The sequence below is a fragment of the Silene latifolia genome, chromosome 9, assembly GCF_048544455.1.
Source record: "Silene latifolia isolate original U9 population chromosome 9, ASM4854445v1, whole genome shotgun sequence".
Taxonomy (NCBI): domain Eukaryota; kingdom Viridiplantae; phylum Streptophyta; class Magnoliopsida; order Caryophyllales; family Caryophyllaceae; genus Silene; species Silene latifolia.
In genome coordinates this window covers 35,082,311-35,100,880 of record NC_133534.1, presented here as the reverse complement: position 1 = coordinate 35,100,880, position 18,570 = coordinate 35,082,311, and the positions used below count along the sequence as shown (strand labels likewise).

At 35.5% G+C, this 18,570-nt stretch overlaps 1 protein-coding gene, 5 non-coding genes and 1 pseudogene across 6 annotated transcripts in view; all 7 read right to left on the bottom strand.

Annotated features, from left to right (window-relative positions):
- The window catches only part of LOC141599558 (uncharacterized), a 28,449-nt gene extending 17,659 nt beyond the window's left edge, over nucleotides 1-10,790 (bottom strand). The window contains exons 1-14 of the mRNA XM_074419600.1: nucleotides 10,505-10,790; nucleotides 9,265-9,342; nucleotides 9,014-9,174; nucleotides 8,696-8,768; nucleotides 8,502-8,592; nucleotides 7,475-8,263; nucleotides 7,152-7,396; nucleotides 6,977-7,039; nucleotides 6,639-6,823; nucleotides 6,502-6,538; nucleotides 6,297-6,388; nucleotides 5,746-5,829; nucleotides 5,587-5,632; nucleotides 5,295-5,486 (exon numbers count right to left, since the gene is read on the bottom strand). Coding sequence (XP_074275701.1) covers nucleotides 5,626-5,632; nucleotides 5,746-5,829; nucleotides 6,297-6,388; nucleotides 6,502-6,538; nucleotides 6,639-6,748 — 330 coding nt within the window. The 5' untranslated portion in view covers nucleotides 6,749-6,823; nucleotides 6,977-7,039; nucleotides 7,152-7,396; ... (4 more) ...; nucleotides 9,265-9,342; nucleotides 10,505-10,790 and the 3' untranslated portion in view covers nucleotides 5,295-5,486; nucleotides 5,587-5,625. The remainder of the gene's footprint in view (nucleotides 1-5,294; nucleotides 5,487-5,586; nucleotides 5,633-5,745; nucleotides 5,830-6,296; nucleotides 6,389-6,501; nucleotides 6,539-6,638; nucleotides 6,824-6,976; nucleotides 7,040-7,151; nucleotides 7,397-7,474; nucleotides 8,264-8,501; nucleotides 8,593-8,695; nucleotides 8,769-9,013; nucleotides 9,175-9,264; nucleotides 9,343-10,504) is intronic.
- On the bottom strand, nucleotides 453-568 carry LOC141604278 (U5 spliceosomal RNA). Its single transcript, XR_012525985.1, has one exon. It is a non-coding gene; the product is annotated as a U5 spliceosomal RNA (small nuclear RNA).
- LOC141604272 (U1 spliceosomal RNA) lies at nucleotides 2,973-3,118 on the bottom strand (annotated as a pseudogene).
- Nucleotides 4,415-4,576, bottom strand: LOC141604254 (U1 spliceosomal RNA). Its single transcript, XR_012525967.1, has one exon. It is a non-coding gene; the product is annotated as a U1 spliceosomal RNA (small nuclear RNA).
- LOC141604292 (U6 spliceosomal RNA) lies at nucleotides 5,907-6,009 on the bottom strand. Its single transcript, XR_012525998.1, has one exon. It is a non-coding gene; the product is annotated as a U6 spliceosomal RNA (small nuclear RNA).
- On the bottom strand, nucleotides 7,780-7,882 carry LOC141604291 (U6 spliceosomal RNA). Its single transcript, XR_012525997.1, has one exon. It is a non-coding gene; the product is annotated as a U6 spliceosomal RNA (small nuclear RNA).
- A 2,823-nt stretch (nucleotides 10,791-13,613) lies between the features above and the next one.
- LOC141604279 (U5 spliceosomal RNA) lies at nucleotides 13,614-13,731 on the bottom strand. Its single transcript, XR_012525986.1, has one exon. It is a non-coding gene; the product is annotated as a U5 spliceosomal RNA (small nuclear RNA).
- Nucleotides 13,732-18,570: the final 4,839 nt, after the last annotated feature.

Sequence of the window (18,570 nt, the reverse complement as noted above, 5' to 3'; positions counted from 1 at the left end):
AAAAGCATTTTAGGTGGAATTTATACCAGAAGCAGCGAATCTTGTTTGTCCTGTGATTCATAATTTACAAAAGTAAGAAATTAACAATAATTTCTGGTTGAGAGTAGAAAAGCCAGAGAAAGTGTGTTGTGTAAGAGTTTTTACATGTTCTTAGGTACTTCATTTACTCCCGCATATTATTAAGGCTAACAATCTAACATACGGTGTCTATTTTTCTGTTTCATTTACCTCTTCAATAATTACTCCCTTCGTTTACCTATTTCATTTTTTATGTGTTAGTCACCAGGAACTTATGAGCAATAAATTTTCAAATAAATAAATTTTTATCACCTGGAACCAATGTTGTTGGAACAGGAGGTTACTATGATCAAATCGGTGTAAGGATGAGATCCTAGAATCATAATATCCTCCAAACTACCAAGTTTATGCTAAAATCTGGAACTGTATTGTTAGGATCCCCTTGAGGGAATCCTCCAAAAATTAACGTATGCTACTTATAAGCAACGAGCACACGGTATTCTTTAGTAAAAGGCGAAAGAATAGTTCGCTTTGTGCTCATTGCATAGCTGCGTGAGGAATTACAAGGAGTGTACTGCCTTTTATAAGAAATCCTAACTTGGTTCAAGTCATTTCTCTAATGTGGTAGTGTCTTCATTTCTTCATGCATTCTCTTGCTGTCTTCATTCCATCTACCTCTCTGTAATAATCCGTTTTTAATCTCACTTCTCACTCCAGCTACCTAGACTAGTTACGTGCGAGCAAGCATATTTATGAACATTGACTTTGATAGAAGGAGCGAGTTTGAATGCCGCCCCAAGTTAGCTCTAGGCAAGCACTCTCCTTCTTGCGCTAGTTTATTGGTAACAAAAAAAATCATCACTTTCGTTTGTGTGTGTCCTATACTTTCAAAAAACTATCTACACGTCAAAGATGAGAGCCAACGGTTTGGCAATGGGGTCAGCCAAACAACCCCGCTATGCAAAACACACAAAGCAATCCTTCTTTCTAGATGTAACTGTTAAGGATATAAAAGTCGCCAATGCTAATCCGAAGTCAAACGTGCAAGTAGCTCAACAAACAAGTCATACGTGATCCTATGCTTCCTCCTTGTGTTATGCAACTAGTTTAGCAATTAGTCTCACTATTAACGGATATATCCGGACGGGTCAAATATGTTTAAAGTTGTGACATTTTTGGGCCCCACCATGCAACTTGTTGCTTGTTTTATGCTTAAAGTGGGTGGATATTTGGTCCGTCTATAACTATAGACGGATATCTCTCATCTATAATGAGAATTTGTGTTAGTTTAGTCACATGTGTAAATTAACTTGCTCTTTTATACTCCTTGTTTGTAGGATCACGTATGACTTGTTTGTTGAGGTACTTGTACTTTTGAATTCGAATTAGCATTTGACAACTTTTATATCCTTAACAGCAACCACGGGTCGGGTCGGTTTAAGGTTGGGCCATGCCTGCTTATGGGAGGGTCGGGCTCAGGAAGATGGACCATGAACCAGTCTTTAGTGGGAGGCAGACTAGTCGGCCGGGCTGATTCTAGGGAATTGCGACATTGAACCTGCCCTTGGGCTGAACGGTTAGGAGAATTATAGAATGAAGATTAGATAGTAAATTATATAGAATTTTGTGAGAAATGTGGTTGAATGGAACAAGTATTTATAGAAGAAAATGGAGGAAAATTTGAAAAAAAAAAAGACAAAAAAAAAAAAAAGGAAAAGAGAGTTGTAGGGCTCAACGGCTAGGAGAAGCCATCTGTTGGCCGCGGGTCGAGCGAACCATGAACCCGCATTTTTATTTTATAGAGAACTGGAGGAACTCTAAACCGAGCTTGTCCCGCTTTTCGGGTTAGAGCGGACGAACACGTGGGTCGAGCTCCAAGCAGCCCGCTAACTAGGCGGGCCCGGCAAAATGAAAAATAAATACACTCGATATAAAACAAAAGGTATTATTAATAAATTAGAGTTAAATAAAAGACTAAATACAAAGGATAGGATACTCAAGTGGAAAGCTTTGAGTGCGGCCGAGGTAACTTGTGTATTTTGTGGGACGTGCCTGGAAACGATTAACCATGTTTTCCTCCATTGTAAGTTCTCGTGTGAACTCTGGAATGAGGTTTGTGCAGATTGGGGGTTGGACTGGGTTTGGCCTTTGGAAATTGATGAGGCATTTTTAGTTTGGAATAACTCGCACCTGAAAGGTTTTGAGAGAAAAGTTTGGGACGCTTTTTTCATTGCGGTCGTTACTAGTCTTTGGGAATTGAGGAACACGATTATTTTTGAACAAAAAACCCCTGACTGGCCGCATATGAAGGAGAAGATCATCCTGAGAGTTGGTTTTTGGAGTAAGGCCCTAAGGAGAGACGCCATATTCCGTTGAGGATTGGATTTGCAATTGGAAAGTCATCCGCACTTGGAAGGAGAAGAGGAGGCAAATTAGAGTTTAATACTTGTTCTTTTCGTTTCTTTGGTGTTTAACAGTTTGTTTGTACTATTTTGTGGTTTTTGTTCCTCGGCTCTACTCTCTGTAGGTCGGATTTATCAAAAAAAAAAAAAAAAAAATTAGTTGAAAAGTATTATTAATTAATTAGTATGATAGGCTGTCAATACGAAGAACAATAATTAAAGGGTAATTAATGAAAGAATCGAGGGAATTAAAGAGTAAAACACTACAAGAAAAAAACTATTCGGGCGACCTACAAAGGGCAACTGAAAACAGTCGCCAAAGCCAATTTGGCGACTACAAATAGTTGCCCAATACCCGTTGTGGACCTTAGTCGCCTAATAGACGGTTTGTGACAAAAATAATTGTTGGAGACTTGGACCCAATTAATAAGTAAACAATGTAGAACTAGCTTAATAATTATGGAACAAGAAGCTGAGGAATAGTATATTAATATTAAATATTAAAAATAAAATAATAAGCCCAAATAAAGAAAAATTAAAACTTTTGATTGGGAAAGGCCGCGCAAACGCATACCCCATTAGAACAAATTATGATGTGGAGGAGATCTTAAGCATGTGTCTCTCCGTAGTGCAATGGAGATAATAGGCCTAGGCTATGAGCCTCTTTGATAGCCTATCAACCACATTCAGGTAGGTGCTTCATACTAGTTTAATGTGGCCATGTGGAATTTTGTCCTAACTTGTGTATTAGGAATGAATGTTAGGCAAGGAATGATACCAAACATGCTCTTCTCTGTAAGTCTATGCCTCTATTGCTAGAGTAACCCACTGATACCATGAATAAAATTCCAAGTGCAAATTAATTCGGAAGATGCGAAATGATTATTGGAGATATATGAAATTATCAAAACTTGCGGGGTTTCTTATGGTTTGACACCTTTCCGAAGTGGTTTTTCTAATATTTTTAACGATGAATTCTCTCAATCCAGTTCCTTTATTAAAGTCCTTTATTGAAGGTAAACAGATGATAAAGACGGAGGAGATATAGGATAACATTACATTAGCTAATTACGGTTTATGGGAAATATAGCAAATCACCCACATAAGTTTGATACTAGGTGCAATTTTTTTTTTTTTTTTTTGACAACAAGCGATGAATAACTTACATTATTTCAAATTAGGTGCAATTAAGCCCCTTAACTTATAAATGTAGCAAATCACCCCCATTAGTTTCTCTCAATGTGCAATTAACCACAAATTTTATTTTTAAGATTGAAATTACTAAATTAATTATTATACTATTATTGAAAGTCCAAATATTAATCAAATATAAATTCTAAAATTCCTAATTATCAGAAAACATGTTCAAGTATATTTTTATAATATTTATTTATTTATTTTGATGAAAAATGTTCACAATATAAGCATTTTAAGTGAAGTTACAAAATTACATGACCAAATTTTTAGTTTAAATTAAATTTGGTTTACATTTTTCGTTGAATATGTAGAAATATATTGTATTTAATTTTTAATAGGATATATTTAAAATCATTTTTATAATAGAAAATATTAAGTTTTAGTTAAAAAAAAAGGGTATAAAATTTGATTTGTGTTTAATTACACATTTTTGGAAACTTATGGGGCTAATTTGCTACAAGTGAAACTTACGGAGTTGATTTGCACATAGTATGAAAGTAATAGGGTAATTTGCCACATCCCCGTTAAGTTTATAGCAACTGTTTCAGTTTTGCATACAATAACTTTGAGATGTACACATCACCATGCAATATAGATCAATTATTAAACCGGTTTTATATAAGGAGCTCCTTATTTCCTAGTTCAATGGTTAAGGAGTTGCGTATATGGTATGAAACTAGGAAAAGCTGAAAGGAGGAGATTTGCCATATGGTTGAGGGGCGCATGAATGTAATTTAACAGATTTCCTTGGAGGCTTATGGACAGAATAAGCTGAAACAGAAATTCAATTAAATTGGGTAGAGGCCGCGCGAACGCAGGCCTCCACTAGAACAAATTATGATGTAGACTCTCCCATATTTAGGAGATCTTAGACATGTGCTTCTCCGTAGTGCAATGGAGATCACAAACCTAGGCTATGAGCCTTCTTGATCACCGATTAACCCCATCCAGGTAAGTAGTTTGTTTGTTGTTTGTGGCTCATTATTTATACCTACCTCTGCTTTATACATGTTTATTTCGTCGATGTGGGATTCCGTCCTAACCCGTGTATTAGGAATGAACTTTGCTAAGGAATGATACCAACATGCTTTGCTCTATGCCTCGGTTTCTAGAAAAACCTACTGAAACCATGAATAAATTCCAAGTGCAAATTAATTTGGAAGATATGACATTATTGCTAGAGGTATGAAATTATCAAAAACTTTCAAGATTTTTGAGGTTTGACACCTTGTTTTTCTTCCCTAATATCCTTTTTAACGATGTACTCCTTATGTCCCGTTCATTAATTTGTTTACGTGTTAGTCAAATAAAAGTCTCTAAACAGTTGAAGAATAGTCATACTTTTTTTTTTTTTGAGATGAAGAATAGTCATACTTAATTGACAATTCATCTTATAATTTATGCTTTGAGCAAACAGTGCGTGATAGATTGCACGTGGTATATTCACATATTGCTAAACTCAATATTGTATGTGCTTCCATGTTTTCTAGGTTGCTTCTATTCTTATCCCCCTTTATCTCATAAAAATCTCCCTCGTTTGACTTGCTCAGTCTCAAACGCACCAATATGACTCGGTTTTTTCTTTATTTATCTAATTTATTTTACTTTAAAAATATATGTACGAAATAATGAGCTACGAAGTAGTATGATACCGAAGATTTATTGGAAGAACTTTACCTATGTAATACAAAATAGCTCATGCCTGTTAAACAGGGTAGAGTTGCACTTGAAATACGGCATGATTGGCTCTGACAGGCTCTGACACTGCTTCAAGGTGAAACTTCACATATGTAAGGCGCTTTCAAGTAGGCTAGAGAATTCACTATTTTCCAAGTTTCGTTGTTCTTCGTAGGGAAAGAAACACCCTTCCTGTGATCAGAACACGAAGAATTAACGCCCCCCTACATGCTTAACTACTAAACAAAGGACGTCAACTGCGAAAAAGAATATTCGAATATGCGTCCTCTACCTGTAGATGTAATGAAAGACCCTTGGGAACCTCTTTGATTCACCTGCTGCAAAACAGTGTACACACTATCAAAACATGAAGAATTAACGTCCACCTCTTTAATTCACCTGCTGCAAAACAGTGTTAGGAGAATCTTGTAACTTATTTCAGCCAAAATACCTTCGAAATTGAAGTTTCACTACTGAGCAAGTCACACATATGTGAAGTTCTCGGCTTTCAGCTTTGAGAGACGACGATTGTAACCTGTAGCAGTAAAAAGGGAGAAAATTGCAACCTGTGTGGGGTTTTCACCTTCAAAAATTCAGGGAGAAAATTGCAAAAAAAATTTGGACCATTTCTCGATTTATGCGTGTCATCCTTGCGCAGGGGCCATGCTAATCTTCTCTGTATCGTTCCAATTTTATCAGATGTCCCCGAAGGGACAACCAACATGTGAAGTATAAGATTATAAATACAACAATTGTAGGTAAAAGTATCGATGTGGGAGTTACTTTAAGCTTTTCTTAGGCAGTATTTTATCTGGGCAAATAGCTTAGTTTATTATGTAAATTAAGCTGAATTAACCAACAGTTATAAACAGCATTTGGTTTGGATCTGGACAAAATATCATGGTTCAGAGTCTTTTCTAAGGCAGTATTGTATTAACAAAATTATAAACGCCACAATAATAGGTAAAAGTATCTAAAAAGACTTGATGGGAGTATGATTACCTTACCTTTCCGAAACAAAATAGCTCCATCCTGCCTTTTAAACACGTCGAGATTTCTGGCGCTTGAAGTATTGCACGATTGGCTCTTTTGACCTAGATAGAAGTAAAATGGAAGTCATGGACCGCAATTTTACTACCATGCTCACTTTCTTAGACAGTCTACTATGAAATTTTATTACATCAACCACATCAGTGTTCTTAATTACCATCGGCAGATACCATGCTCTCTTGGGAAGCCACTGACTGTAAAGTGTAAAGTAAATCATTAACATAAAACCAGATCATTTACCGACTAACAAACATACAATAGTGAGATAGCATAAATAAAGGGAGATTAACTAACAAAGTTCTAGTCGCAGCTGTACTCGTCGGGGTATTAGGATGTTCCCCCTCTCTTGTCAATAGAGCGGCCACTTCTAAGAGAACTATTTTGCAGGAGCTGAAAGTTTCCATTGTACTGGCATACGTCTAATATATCAGATCCAACAGAGTGAAGGCCCCCACATGTCGAAACATCGGCCTTGATACCTGGGAATCAGTGACGAGATTCTTAAAACAAATTATTTTTAATAGTTTGCAGCAGAAGAGTTCAAACTGCCACATTATCCTATCCATCATGGTTTGGTCTTTATTACACATTACTTGAGCAAAATTGTAACCTTAAATAAGACTTCCCCAAACCTTTAAGACTTTGTGCAAATCGACCCGATTTTAAAATTCCGTCAATTTTCCGGCTACTACCACCTGATTTTAATGAGCAGCAGGAACTCAGAAGATGGTTTTGAGTTGTCCATGAAACTAAATGAAAACATGGATTTGAAACAACAAAGCCTTAGTCTCAAAAAGAAAAACGTACACTTGCATGACAGAAAATTTTAGGGCGACCATTGGTTTGGACTTTTTGGAGTAATAGCGTATGTGTCCCGTCCAACTTTGACATAAAACCTTCCAACAAATATATCCATGATCTTCTGTCATCAATTCACTATAAGATACATATCTTCAAAATATAACAATAAGAATTTCATACGTGTCCCCTGCTGCCTCTTCTAAATGCTGAATTTACAGGTGACGAATGAAGCATTTTCATTCAGTCAACACCTGAAATCATTTATCAGATCTTAAAAATTGCAAACAACAAACAAATATGTTCAAATGTTCAGAGAGAACACAACTTACCACTGCCATACAAGGGATTTGCAAGCAGTCTATTACTTCCAGAGTTTCGATAGAATCGACACCCACCCAAACCTCATCATTGTCATCTTCACAAGGGTCCAGTTCACTCTTGACCTCATGTTAGAAAAGCAGTGAGAAGTGTAACCAGCTGATAAAGTACAAACTTTATGGTGAAATTTGACCATGGGAAATTGCAAAAACTTATTGCATTAAAAAAGACTTGCATATGGTGAAATTTGACCATGGAAAAGACTTGCATATGGTGAAATTTGACCATGGAAAATTGCCAAAAAAATAGTTGCGAAAAAAATTTGGACCATTTCTCGATTTATGCGTGTCATCCTTGCGCAGGGGCCATGCTAATCTTCTCTGTATCGTTCCAATTTTATCAGATGTCCCCGAAGGGACAACCATTTGGTATAGTACACGTTTATAAACAAATATATTCTATATAAAAGCATCGATGTGGGATCTACTCAAAGCTTTTGAAAGGCCTTCCACATGTTTTGATACGCACAGAGCATCTACAAGTTCTACAACTGGATTAGATCTCCAGCTGACCTATCTTTTGCAGAATTTATTAGAACTTAACCAGCTAAAACAAAAAACACCTATTGGATGCATTCATATTTTAGTTCACATCGATACCGGATCATGAAAAACACTTATTGGTACTTACCAGTTTGAAGAAAAGGTTGCTCAACTACGAAGTATAGTTGCTAATCTGATAATAGAATTGTGGTGAAATGCAGGCGTTCCTATAACAAAGAGATGTCTTCAATCTCATTACTACAAAAAAGCATGAAAAGAAACTTTACATATTCTCATTTGAGATGTCTCATGAAAATATTATTACGACACCAACCTATATATGAATAAGTTGTTACTTGAAACTTATTCAAAAAAAACTGTAATATTTAAGTGGGTTAGTGCCTTAGTGGGTCAATGGATGGGTTCTTTTTAAGTTAATTGGTTTGATCTCGCATAATATGAGACTACCTTAAAAACTTGATGAGAGTAAGATTACCTTCCCTCTCCGAAACAAAAGAGCTCCATCCTGCCTTTTAAACACGTCGAGATTTCTGGCGCTTGAAGTATTACATGATTGGCTCTTTGACCTAGAAAGAGGCAAAATGAAAGATCATGGGTCGTAAATTTAACTATTACCCTTCTAATATGCCACCTCTAAGAGAACAGTTTTGTTATTGACATTGTACTCACACAAGTGTAATACGGAGTATATCAGATCGAACTGAGTGAAGGCCCCCATTGGTCGATACATCAACCTTGATACCTGTGGATTAGTGACTTCTTAAACAGAATATTTTTAATACTGTGCAGCAGAAGACAAGAAAATGCCTGAGAACTCATTATTTTCTCAAGTTTTGATAATTGAACGTCTTTTCAGACCTCATTTAGCTTCTTCTCTTTAACTTCAAAATGTGATTAAAAGATGAAGAATAAAAATTCCCTACATGCATACCTACTAAACAAAGTACATAGGCAACTAATGCAGCTCTGATCCACAAATCTACATACCAGGCTTCAGCTGCTTGTTTCTTGAAGAAATCCATCTTAACTCTCAAGCCATTTTGTTAATTAGTTTTCTCATAATAGTTTGGTTAGTTTTTCCTTCAAGTTTGATTTGAATGAAGTTTGGCAGTGGTCACATATTCCATGGGAAGAGCATGGTACGGAGCCTGCATACAAAGCTAGTAGTGGGTGACAAGTCGAATGCTAAAAAGAACAAGAAAGCTAATTCTTGTTAGAAAAGCAGTGAGAAGCGTTACAAGCTAAAGTTGAATGGAGGAATAAGATTTTTCTCGTCGGTGCACTCTCAGGAAGAATAGTGGTTCATTATCTGGAGGCTGAAAAAATATAAGATTAGATTAGACTTTAACACGAGACACAACTAACAAGTATACTGGATTAGGGAAAAACAGAATACATTTCACATAAATGATTTTGGTTATTATCCATTTATAATCAACTCTATGAAAGAAAACTTAATCGAAATGAAAGCCCTCAAAAAATCATTGTTCAAGAGATCATTAAACCGCTAACAATACAGGAACACGAAGAATCACAACATTCCACAATCCTTAAGGCATTAACCGATCTAATCAAGTAACTTTTCAAAATTGATCCAACAGCAACTAACATACTCCGTATGAAAGATATGATCAGCATGCAAAAGCACATACAATTGACTGAATTGAGCAAATATCAATGAATGAGTAATCAAGCAATTAATGTCCCGATCATTTGTTGTATTTTGGTTTTTGCACAAAGACCAAGGAAGGAGGAGGGGGCCAATTACAAGATGACAAGTGGACTAAATTGCCAAAACCAAGAGAGAGGAGGGGTCAATTACAAGATGACAAGTAGACCAAATTGAGTGTCAAATTGCCGGTCAAATGTAAATAAAATAGAAAGGACAACAATTGACTGAGACACTTAAAATGGAAAAGGACAACAAATGACCTGGACAAGGGAGTAATTTCTAGTTTCGGAAAAGCCGAAAAACTAAGGAACACGAAAAACAATTTGAACTTATGAAGGATTAGAAGACAAAAGTGAATACTTGTTCAATAATCACACAAATCACAATAGTTGCAAACAATTTGAACTTGCTCAATAATCCACGCAAACATTGAACATTCTAAACTCGAATTAAACAAGTGATGAAATCGGTTATGAGGAAACGCACTATTACACTTAGCCAAGTTTCAAATTAAGCCAACAAAATGTAATTCATGTAACGCAACATATTCCGATCATAATTTAATTAACAGTTGGTTTCTCTTAAAAGAGAGACATTTTCTTTTTAAAGATTAAAATAACTCAAATACCATGCCGCTCTTAAGATAAAAAAAATGGGACAAACATTTTGCTAGTCCATAAACAATATGCTTTTGTCAAATCTATATTATTTAACCCATTTTAAATCCGTTTTAAACAAGATTGAATATCACATTATAAAGAAAAAATTATAAAATTTATCAAATGCATTGAGGAAGCAGTTTATACCAGAAGCAGCGAATCTTGTTTGTTCAGGGATTCATCATTTACAAAAGGAAGGAAGAAATTAACAAAAAAAAAAATTATTAAAGTTAATAATGTATAGTAACTGTAGTTTGAAAAGCAGAAAAACCAGAGAAAGTGTGTTGAGTGACTTGAAATATGGAAGTTGCAGTACAGATTTGACGTTTTCCCATAGAAAACCCGCGAGCGGCACACATGGAAACCCGCGAACGGCCACACATGGTAACTTTTTTATTTTTATTTTTATTTTTATGAAAAACTGGTGTGGTGGAGAACAATTTGCATCATCGTTATTTTCCCTCTCTATTTTTATCTTATCTATTTATGTGAGTTATACTTGATCTATTACAAGGGAGACTTACTAACTTGTTAGGCTAAGTTTATCCAGGTCTTACCGCAGACTCAAATACGAGTCTTAAGGTTTGATATTTTATTTTTAAGACTCACTTCAGACTTTAATATTTGTTCACTTTATCCCTTAAGACTCACAAAAAACATTAAAACCCATAAAAAACATCCACTACAATAAATAGGACCCACATTTCACCTCACCAAACGCTATTCATGGGTCTTAAGATGAGTCTTGGATTTCCATGACTCAAGTTAAGACCCAACAAAATCTCACCCACTTTATTGCAAGTCTTAGCTTAAGACACTATCAAATCTTAACTTAAGACCCATGTCAAGACCTTGGATAAACTTAGTCTTACACTCTTGTAAAGTTCATAAATGACACAACAACAAAATATGTCAAAAAAAACATAATTAAAGTGTTAATTAGCAATGAATTAGTGTGTATCGATTAATGAAGACTTGACAAAAAAACATTGAATTAATGAATTTTTAATATATTACTAATATTAAAAGATAATTATAACAATTAATTAATAACAAATTAACTAGGGCAAAAAATTACCGAAAAACTTTTAACGGCCAATATTGTGTGCTTGAGTGTCCGTTTTCGGCGGTTCTTTTTTTTTTTTTTAAATTGCATATCTCGACGAAACGAACACAATGGGAAAAAATTCGAACAGAGACCAATTCATGTGAAAAAACACGGAATGGCCTAGGCCGATTCCCATGGTTTACACGAACTAGCATGGTTGGTTCGCGTGAATCACATTAGCCAGCCTAGGCCAACTCTGGTTTTTCACACGAATGGGTCAAAAAAAAAAAAAAAAAAAAAAAAAAAAAAAAAAATCCAATTGTGTTCATCTCGCCAAGAGATTCGATTTTAAAAAAAAAATCGCCAAAATTAAACAACCGGACGCAAATAGGAAATTAAATAATAATTTTCTAAACCAAAAACCCACGAAATAAGCAGCACAATGCATGGTCTTCCCTATAGTTGTTTTCGTTCCTCATTCCGGTCCTTCGTGGTCTTGCATGTCCCCACCCTTGTGATCCCCGATTTTCGGTGGCACGATATTTCCCCTTCCCCTCGCCCCTTCCCCCACCTTCTCCGGTCAGCCCCGTTTTGATCGGTGTTGTCCTTGGGTGTTTTGTCTGCATGTTTACGACATGGTGTTCCCCTTCCCCTCCCCCCTTCCCTCCACCTATAATACCATGGTTGTCGTCTGGTTGTCGGTTTCTGTGGCTGTGTGTTTGGTTCTTAGTCCGTATTGAGTGTCGTTTGGGGCTTTGGGGTTTTCCGGGTGTTGTCTTGTATTTCGTGCATCGGCCTGGGATCAAGTTGTGGGAAGTTATGATGACATGATAGGGGCCTCGGGCTCATTCTTGTTCTTGGTCTTAATCAGTGCAAAATGTAACTTGGTAGTATCAATATGGGTCGGATTTTAGTATTGGGTAGGTTGGTTGTGGTGGTTACCTTCCTTTTACATTCCATGTTATCGGTTATAAGTGTCCTGTTTGTTTTTGTCTGTTTAATTTGCTTATCATGTTCATCAATAAAGGTCTACTTCAGGAAGCGTCTCCTTCAGTGGTCTAGTGTGTCATGTTCCTCTACCATTTGGGGCTTGCTTCCGTTTTGGAATCACTTAGGTTATGTTATTTCGGGCTTGTCGCTGTATATTTTTGCATGTAGCAAAAATGGCTTAATAAAGATTGGTATGGACCCTCTATGTCAAGTGTGGGTTGGATTCGTCATAAGTCGGTGTCTTTTGAAATCCGTGGATTGGAGATTGGTTTAGGGGCTGTGCTTGTTCTCATCTATCTACATGTTGGATTTCTCAGTCTGTTGGTCTTATGATTAAAGGGGTCTATCTCTAAGGTGTAGGAGAGTTATCTCCTTCGATGGCAGACTTCGTCGTCTTAGCTTTTTACCTTTTCTTTCCATGTTCTTTTTGCAAGAGCGTAAATACATCTTGTTATTGTCATCCGGCAGATTGTATGTTTCAACTGTATCTAGAAGTCATATGTGATGGTGAAGCTAGTTCAATCGCTCGTTACCAATATTCCATTTTACTCCATACTGCATTAGTTTCATTAGTTTGCCTTACCAATATTGTATTAGTTTTAAATAATGAATATATTATGGGCTTAGAGAGTCTGGACATTATATAATACATCTTTTCACAACTGTAAAAAAAATGTCATTAGAAAACTAGTTAGTAGCTCCACCTCCACTAACTTTCCAATGCAAAGAGCACGTAACTCACGTGAAGTCAAATACAAAATATATGAATGACGCACAAATCCAGCACAACGCGCGACTCGTGTCAAATACACGAGCGACTCGGTTACGTTGCTGACGTCTTCAATACTGCTTGTCTTTTCATCTTAGACACAAATTCAAGGCACCAAATTCACAATAATTCTCCACTTTAACTTAATTATCGAAAAACAAACCAAACAAAGAACAAAATCCAAAGCCGCTTCAATAGAGCCCTATTTTCAAGTTACCAGTGACCAATATACAAAGTACCAAATGTGGCAAATCACGACTACAAAATGTAGGAGACTTTAGAGATATTGGGTAAATTCACCCAATTACTCCCTCCACACCTATTTTCACTTCCCAATTTAATTAGGGGTAAAAACAACTGTGTAGAAACTTCCCATTTTAGTTAGATACTCGGGTATAAGCAATTGAGCAGAGGTGTGTATTAGGCTAAAATCTGGAACTGCAATGTTGGATCCCCTTGTAAGGGAATCCTCCAAAAATAAACGTATGCTACTTATAAGCAACGAGCACACGGTATTCTTTAGTAAAAGGCGAAAGAATAGTTCGCTTTGTGCTCATTGCATAGCTGCGTGAGTAATTGAATGGAGTGTACTGCCTTTTATAAGAGATCCGAACTTGGGTCAACTCATTTCTCTGATGTGGTACTGGCTTCATTACTTCATGTGTTCTCTTGCTGTCTTCACTCCATCTATTTCTATGTAAATTTAATAATCCGTTTTTAATCTCACTTCCATGATGATTATCATCATATATAATAAATATTGATCTATATCACAAAACAAAAGAGGATTAAGTAGTATTTTACCCAGCATTTGTGATAGGTAAGAAACTTGAACCAAGTACGGAGTAATATTTTTAAACTCGTGGAAACTCATAGATTGCTTTAAAAGAGAGTAATATTAAAAAATGAATACAAAGTTATAGAAAAAAAAAACACTATAATTCATTCATATGTTATATTTTGTTATAGCTATGAAGTAGGAGTGTTGGACTTAGACTAGTTTACATACGAGCAAGCATATTTATGCGGATTGATTTGATAGGAGCGAGTTTGAATGGCGCCCCAAGTTAGCTCGGTGAAGCAAGCACTCTTCTTATAAGGCTAGTCATTGATAAAACATTAGATACGTTAAAGTATGCACATATGAAGATTAGTAAATGATCGGTTTCAAATTTTGACGTACAGTATAATGTTATATAGCTCTAAACGAGTATATGTGTGTAAATGATGAATAAGGTGAAAAAAATCATCACTTTCCTCTGTGCGTGTCCAACACTCCGATAGAATATCTACATGTAAAAGGTGAAAGCTAAAGGTTTGGCATTGGGGTTAGCCAAACAAGCCTGACGTTATGCAAAACAATCCTTCTTTCTAGATGTATCCACGGGTCGGTTTAGGGTTCGGCTATGCCGACCCATGGACGGGTCAAGCTTGGGAAAATGGACCATGAACCACCTGTTAGCCTTGGGAGGAGACCATGAGCCCACATTTTTTGGAGAACTGGGCTGGAGGAACTATAAAACCGAGCTTGGGCCGTTTATCGGGTTAGTGCGGAGAACACGTGGACCGAGCTCCAAGCTGCTTGCTAACCAAGCCAGCCCGGCCCACGCTCCTGTCCATTTGTAACACTAGAAATAGACCTAGCAAAACTGACCCGACTCGAATAATCTGTTCGCAAATGACCCAACCAAACTCTTGCAACCCGAAAATGACCGAGCCCGATTGATCAGTCTAACTCGAAACACTTGATGGCATCATTTTTTTTAGGGTTGCGAAACGTCGTCGACGTTTTTTAAAAAGACACTCCCTACCCTTACTCTCCCTCTCTCTACTCTATTCTCTCTCAAACCCTCCCAAACCAACAACAAACTTTAAAAAAAAAATCAACACATTGTTCATCAGATTCAATGTCGAACAACGAACAATCTACATCAAACGCTAATTAACTACTTAATTTATTTCTCGTCTTAATCGAATTAGTATGAATTAGATTTATAATCGAATTGCCGTATGAATGTGAACTAGTTTGAATGGTATTAGCTTGAATCAAAATAGTACGAATAACATTAGTATCGAATTACCTTTTAAATAGAATTAGTATGAATCGAACTTATCATAGTCCTCGTATTTTGTTTGTCGTAAGAAGTTAGACTTTGAAAATCATCATCCTGCATTGACATGGACATATACTTTCAAAGTCCATTTATGGGTCGGACATTGATAATCAACGTCGACCATGGCGTTAGACGTTGATATTCAACATCGACCCATGGTTTGGACGTTGAACACCAACGTCTGAACCATTGCCAACGCTGAAGAACAACAATCAATCCCATAAACAACGTTGAAGACCAACATGTAGAGAACAAATGGTCCAAACTTTTTTTACCCACATTAAATGTCTTATTCAAGATTCCAAGTGTTATACTCAGTCGTATTTCCTTGTATATTGTTGTTTATAATGGTACTATTGTTTAGTATTGTTCTTACTTCGTCATAATTATTTTTTTACGTTTTTTGTTATGTAATATTTCCTCCGTTTCGTTTATTACTTTTGCCTTTTTCATTTTTTGTAACAAATACCTTAGTCAAAGGTAAACAAATAATTGGGACGGAGTATTAATCGAATTTAAACAAATAATTGGTACAGATGGTCGAGTTTGCATTATACTAAAGCTCGATGCATGTTTATATTATATTTGAACAATATTGAATAGTTTGTGAAATGGGGTTTTGATGGGGGTGGATGCGGTGATAGTTAGTCGCGGCAAGGTGGTCGTGGTGGTAGTGGGGGTGAGGCGGAAGTAGTGACGAGGTGGCAGTGGGGCGAGGTGGTAGTGAGGTGGTGGTGGTAGGGATGAATATGGTGAATAAGGTGTAAGAGGGAAAGAGGAGAGAAAGCAAGAGAGATGTATGTCAAGGGTAAGTTACGTCTTTTTTTATGAAACTAGTATGAAGGCACGCGCTACGCGCATTTGCATCAATTAATTATATGTATTGTATGTCATCGTACGCCCTATCCAATAAGAATATTAGAATTCGTACACTCTACATAAATAATAAAGCAAAATATAAATGAAATATGAATACAGATTTATTATTAGTCAGGGTGTACGCTAATCTTGTATACGGTGTATCTTAGACTTTTTCTGTAAGTTGAATTTGTCCAAACAATTTATACGGGTTATTTACGATCATAAATAGGAATGAATAATTAGACATATAAATTTAGGTCCTATAGCCCGAGCTCACAAAAAATTTGAAATATAATAAACCAAGTTTAATATATAAGAGCCGAAAATTACGAGAATTAAATAATTCAGAATTATACAATAGTTAGACGTAAAAAAATTATTTACACATATATACCACTCCCAATGAGTCTCAGACTTGATAATACATACTCAAATTAAAATAATGTTTATTGCGTTTAAAACAAACTTAAGTACAAATCACATCCAGAGAGTCTAGAGAGAGCATGAAAATAAAATATGTAAGAGATTAAGAGCTAGGGAAGTCAAGGGAGTGACTCGAACATTTTGGTAACCTTTTTGTCCTATTTAACGTTAAACATGTGTGAAGTAAAACACCATGTGTCACAATCATAAGCTAGGGGTAAATTTGTCCAGATATGAACTATTGGAGGACAAAAATGTCCATATAAACTAATTAAAGTTGTAATTCACCGAAACCAAGTTCCGCAAAATCAAAAAGGTCACGCAAAGTCTTGCATATGTTTTACCATCATAGCCCTTTTTTTTATATAGGGTATATGAAACGTCGACGATTCGTTATAAAGCGTCGATATTTCGTAATCGTTTTTTTTTTCTCAAAGCGGTAAAAGATTTTATGCACCTTTCTTGCCCCTTTTCCGCCCACGATGAAAATATTGTTAATCTTGTTCCTTACATTTAATTGGTAATCTTGTTAAATAACGACCGAGTTGGGGATGTGAGGGAGGCGGGTACAAGTGGGTATCGCCTTGCACCCGTCCCAGTTGGGGCAAGGATGGATAGAGCTTTGGTGGGTGGTAGGGCGGGTATAAAATTGTACCCGTTATGGATAATGGGGCGGGGATGGATTATGCATCTTACCCGCCTCATACCCCGTCTACCCGTCAATCATTAAAAAAAATTAATACTATTATTACAATTTTTTAAATCTTATTTAGTTATAATTAAGATATAATGTTAATAACTAGGTTTGTGACCCGTGAAATTCACGGGTTTATCTGTTTTAGTTCTGATATTTTTATCGTATTGTTAATATTTGTTCGAGCAATTAGTTGTTGATCCATTTAAAAATATACAGTCTTGAAATACATAGAAAATAGTTAGTTAATACCTTATTTTTTTTGACAACTTTGGTTTATTTTTTTTAATCAAATCCTGCAAGTGACAATGTAGTAGCTACTAATTTTGAGAAACTTGACAACGGAGCAATGACAAAGACGACTCATTATATATACGTGTGTTTTACTCCGCAATATAATAAAGTGAGTTTTTTAAATATTAAAAGTTGAAAACATCCGTATATAATAAATTCTGTATGGAAAAATCTTCAATGACGCCTTATAAGGTTGTAAACTCAATACCTTAGTATAGTCATCTCCAAATTATTTCCAGACCTCTCCATCAACCCTCCCATAGAAATATCATTAAAGTCTTATCACCACGTGCATGCTTCAAATTTTATTTACATCCGAAAAACATTTATTATATCGATAGAAAAATATTAGATACGATTCAACGGTATGGTTGGTATCTACTCCATGTATTACGAATTAAATTTTCATTTCAATTGCTCAATAATCTAAAAAACTATATTCCCTAAATTCGAATTCCAAAAGGTTCATAAAATTTTTTAAGTTCCTTATTACGGTTTCAAGAATTTGATCCATCTCTTGTTATAATTATGTCCACGATCCTATATAAAAATAAAAATAGTATTAAAGACTATAAAATAATCTATTCCGATTTTGAAAAAAAAAACACATAAACTTAAAAATATAAAGATTAGAATTTAGAAACCATACTATTTAATATTTATCTAGAGGTTCACTTTCGTTTCCTTTTAGTACATGCCTTGATAATAGTTCATATGCAATGAAAAAGAAAAATATATGTTAGAGATGATTATACTCAAGAATACAAAAATACAAATTCAAATAGGTTGATCGGGAAAGCATAATAGTAAAATTACACAACAATATATGCTTAATAACAAATTTAAATAAATATTATAAGATCTCCATTTTGAGATCAGCGATCATCTTATAATGGTTAAAAAAAGCATGAACCACTAAAAAAAAGTAAACTAAATTTTATAGAAAAAACAATCAAAATGTGGGGGTTGAAGAAAACTTAAATTGGAAGAGGAAATGACATAATTAAAATAATTAATTAT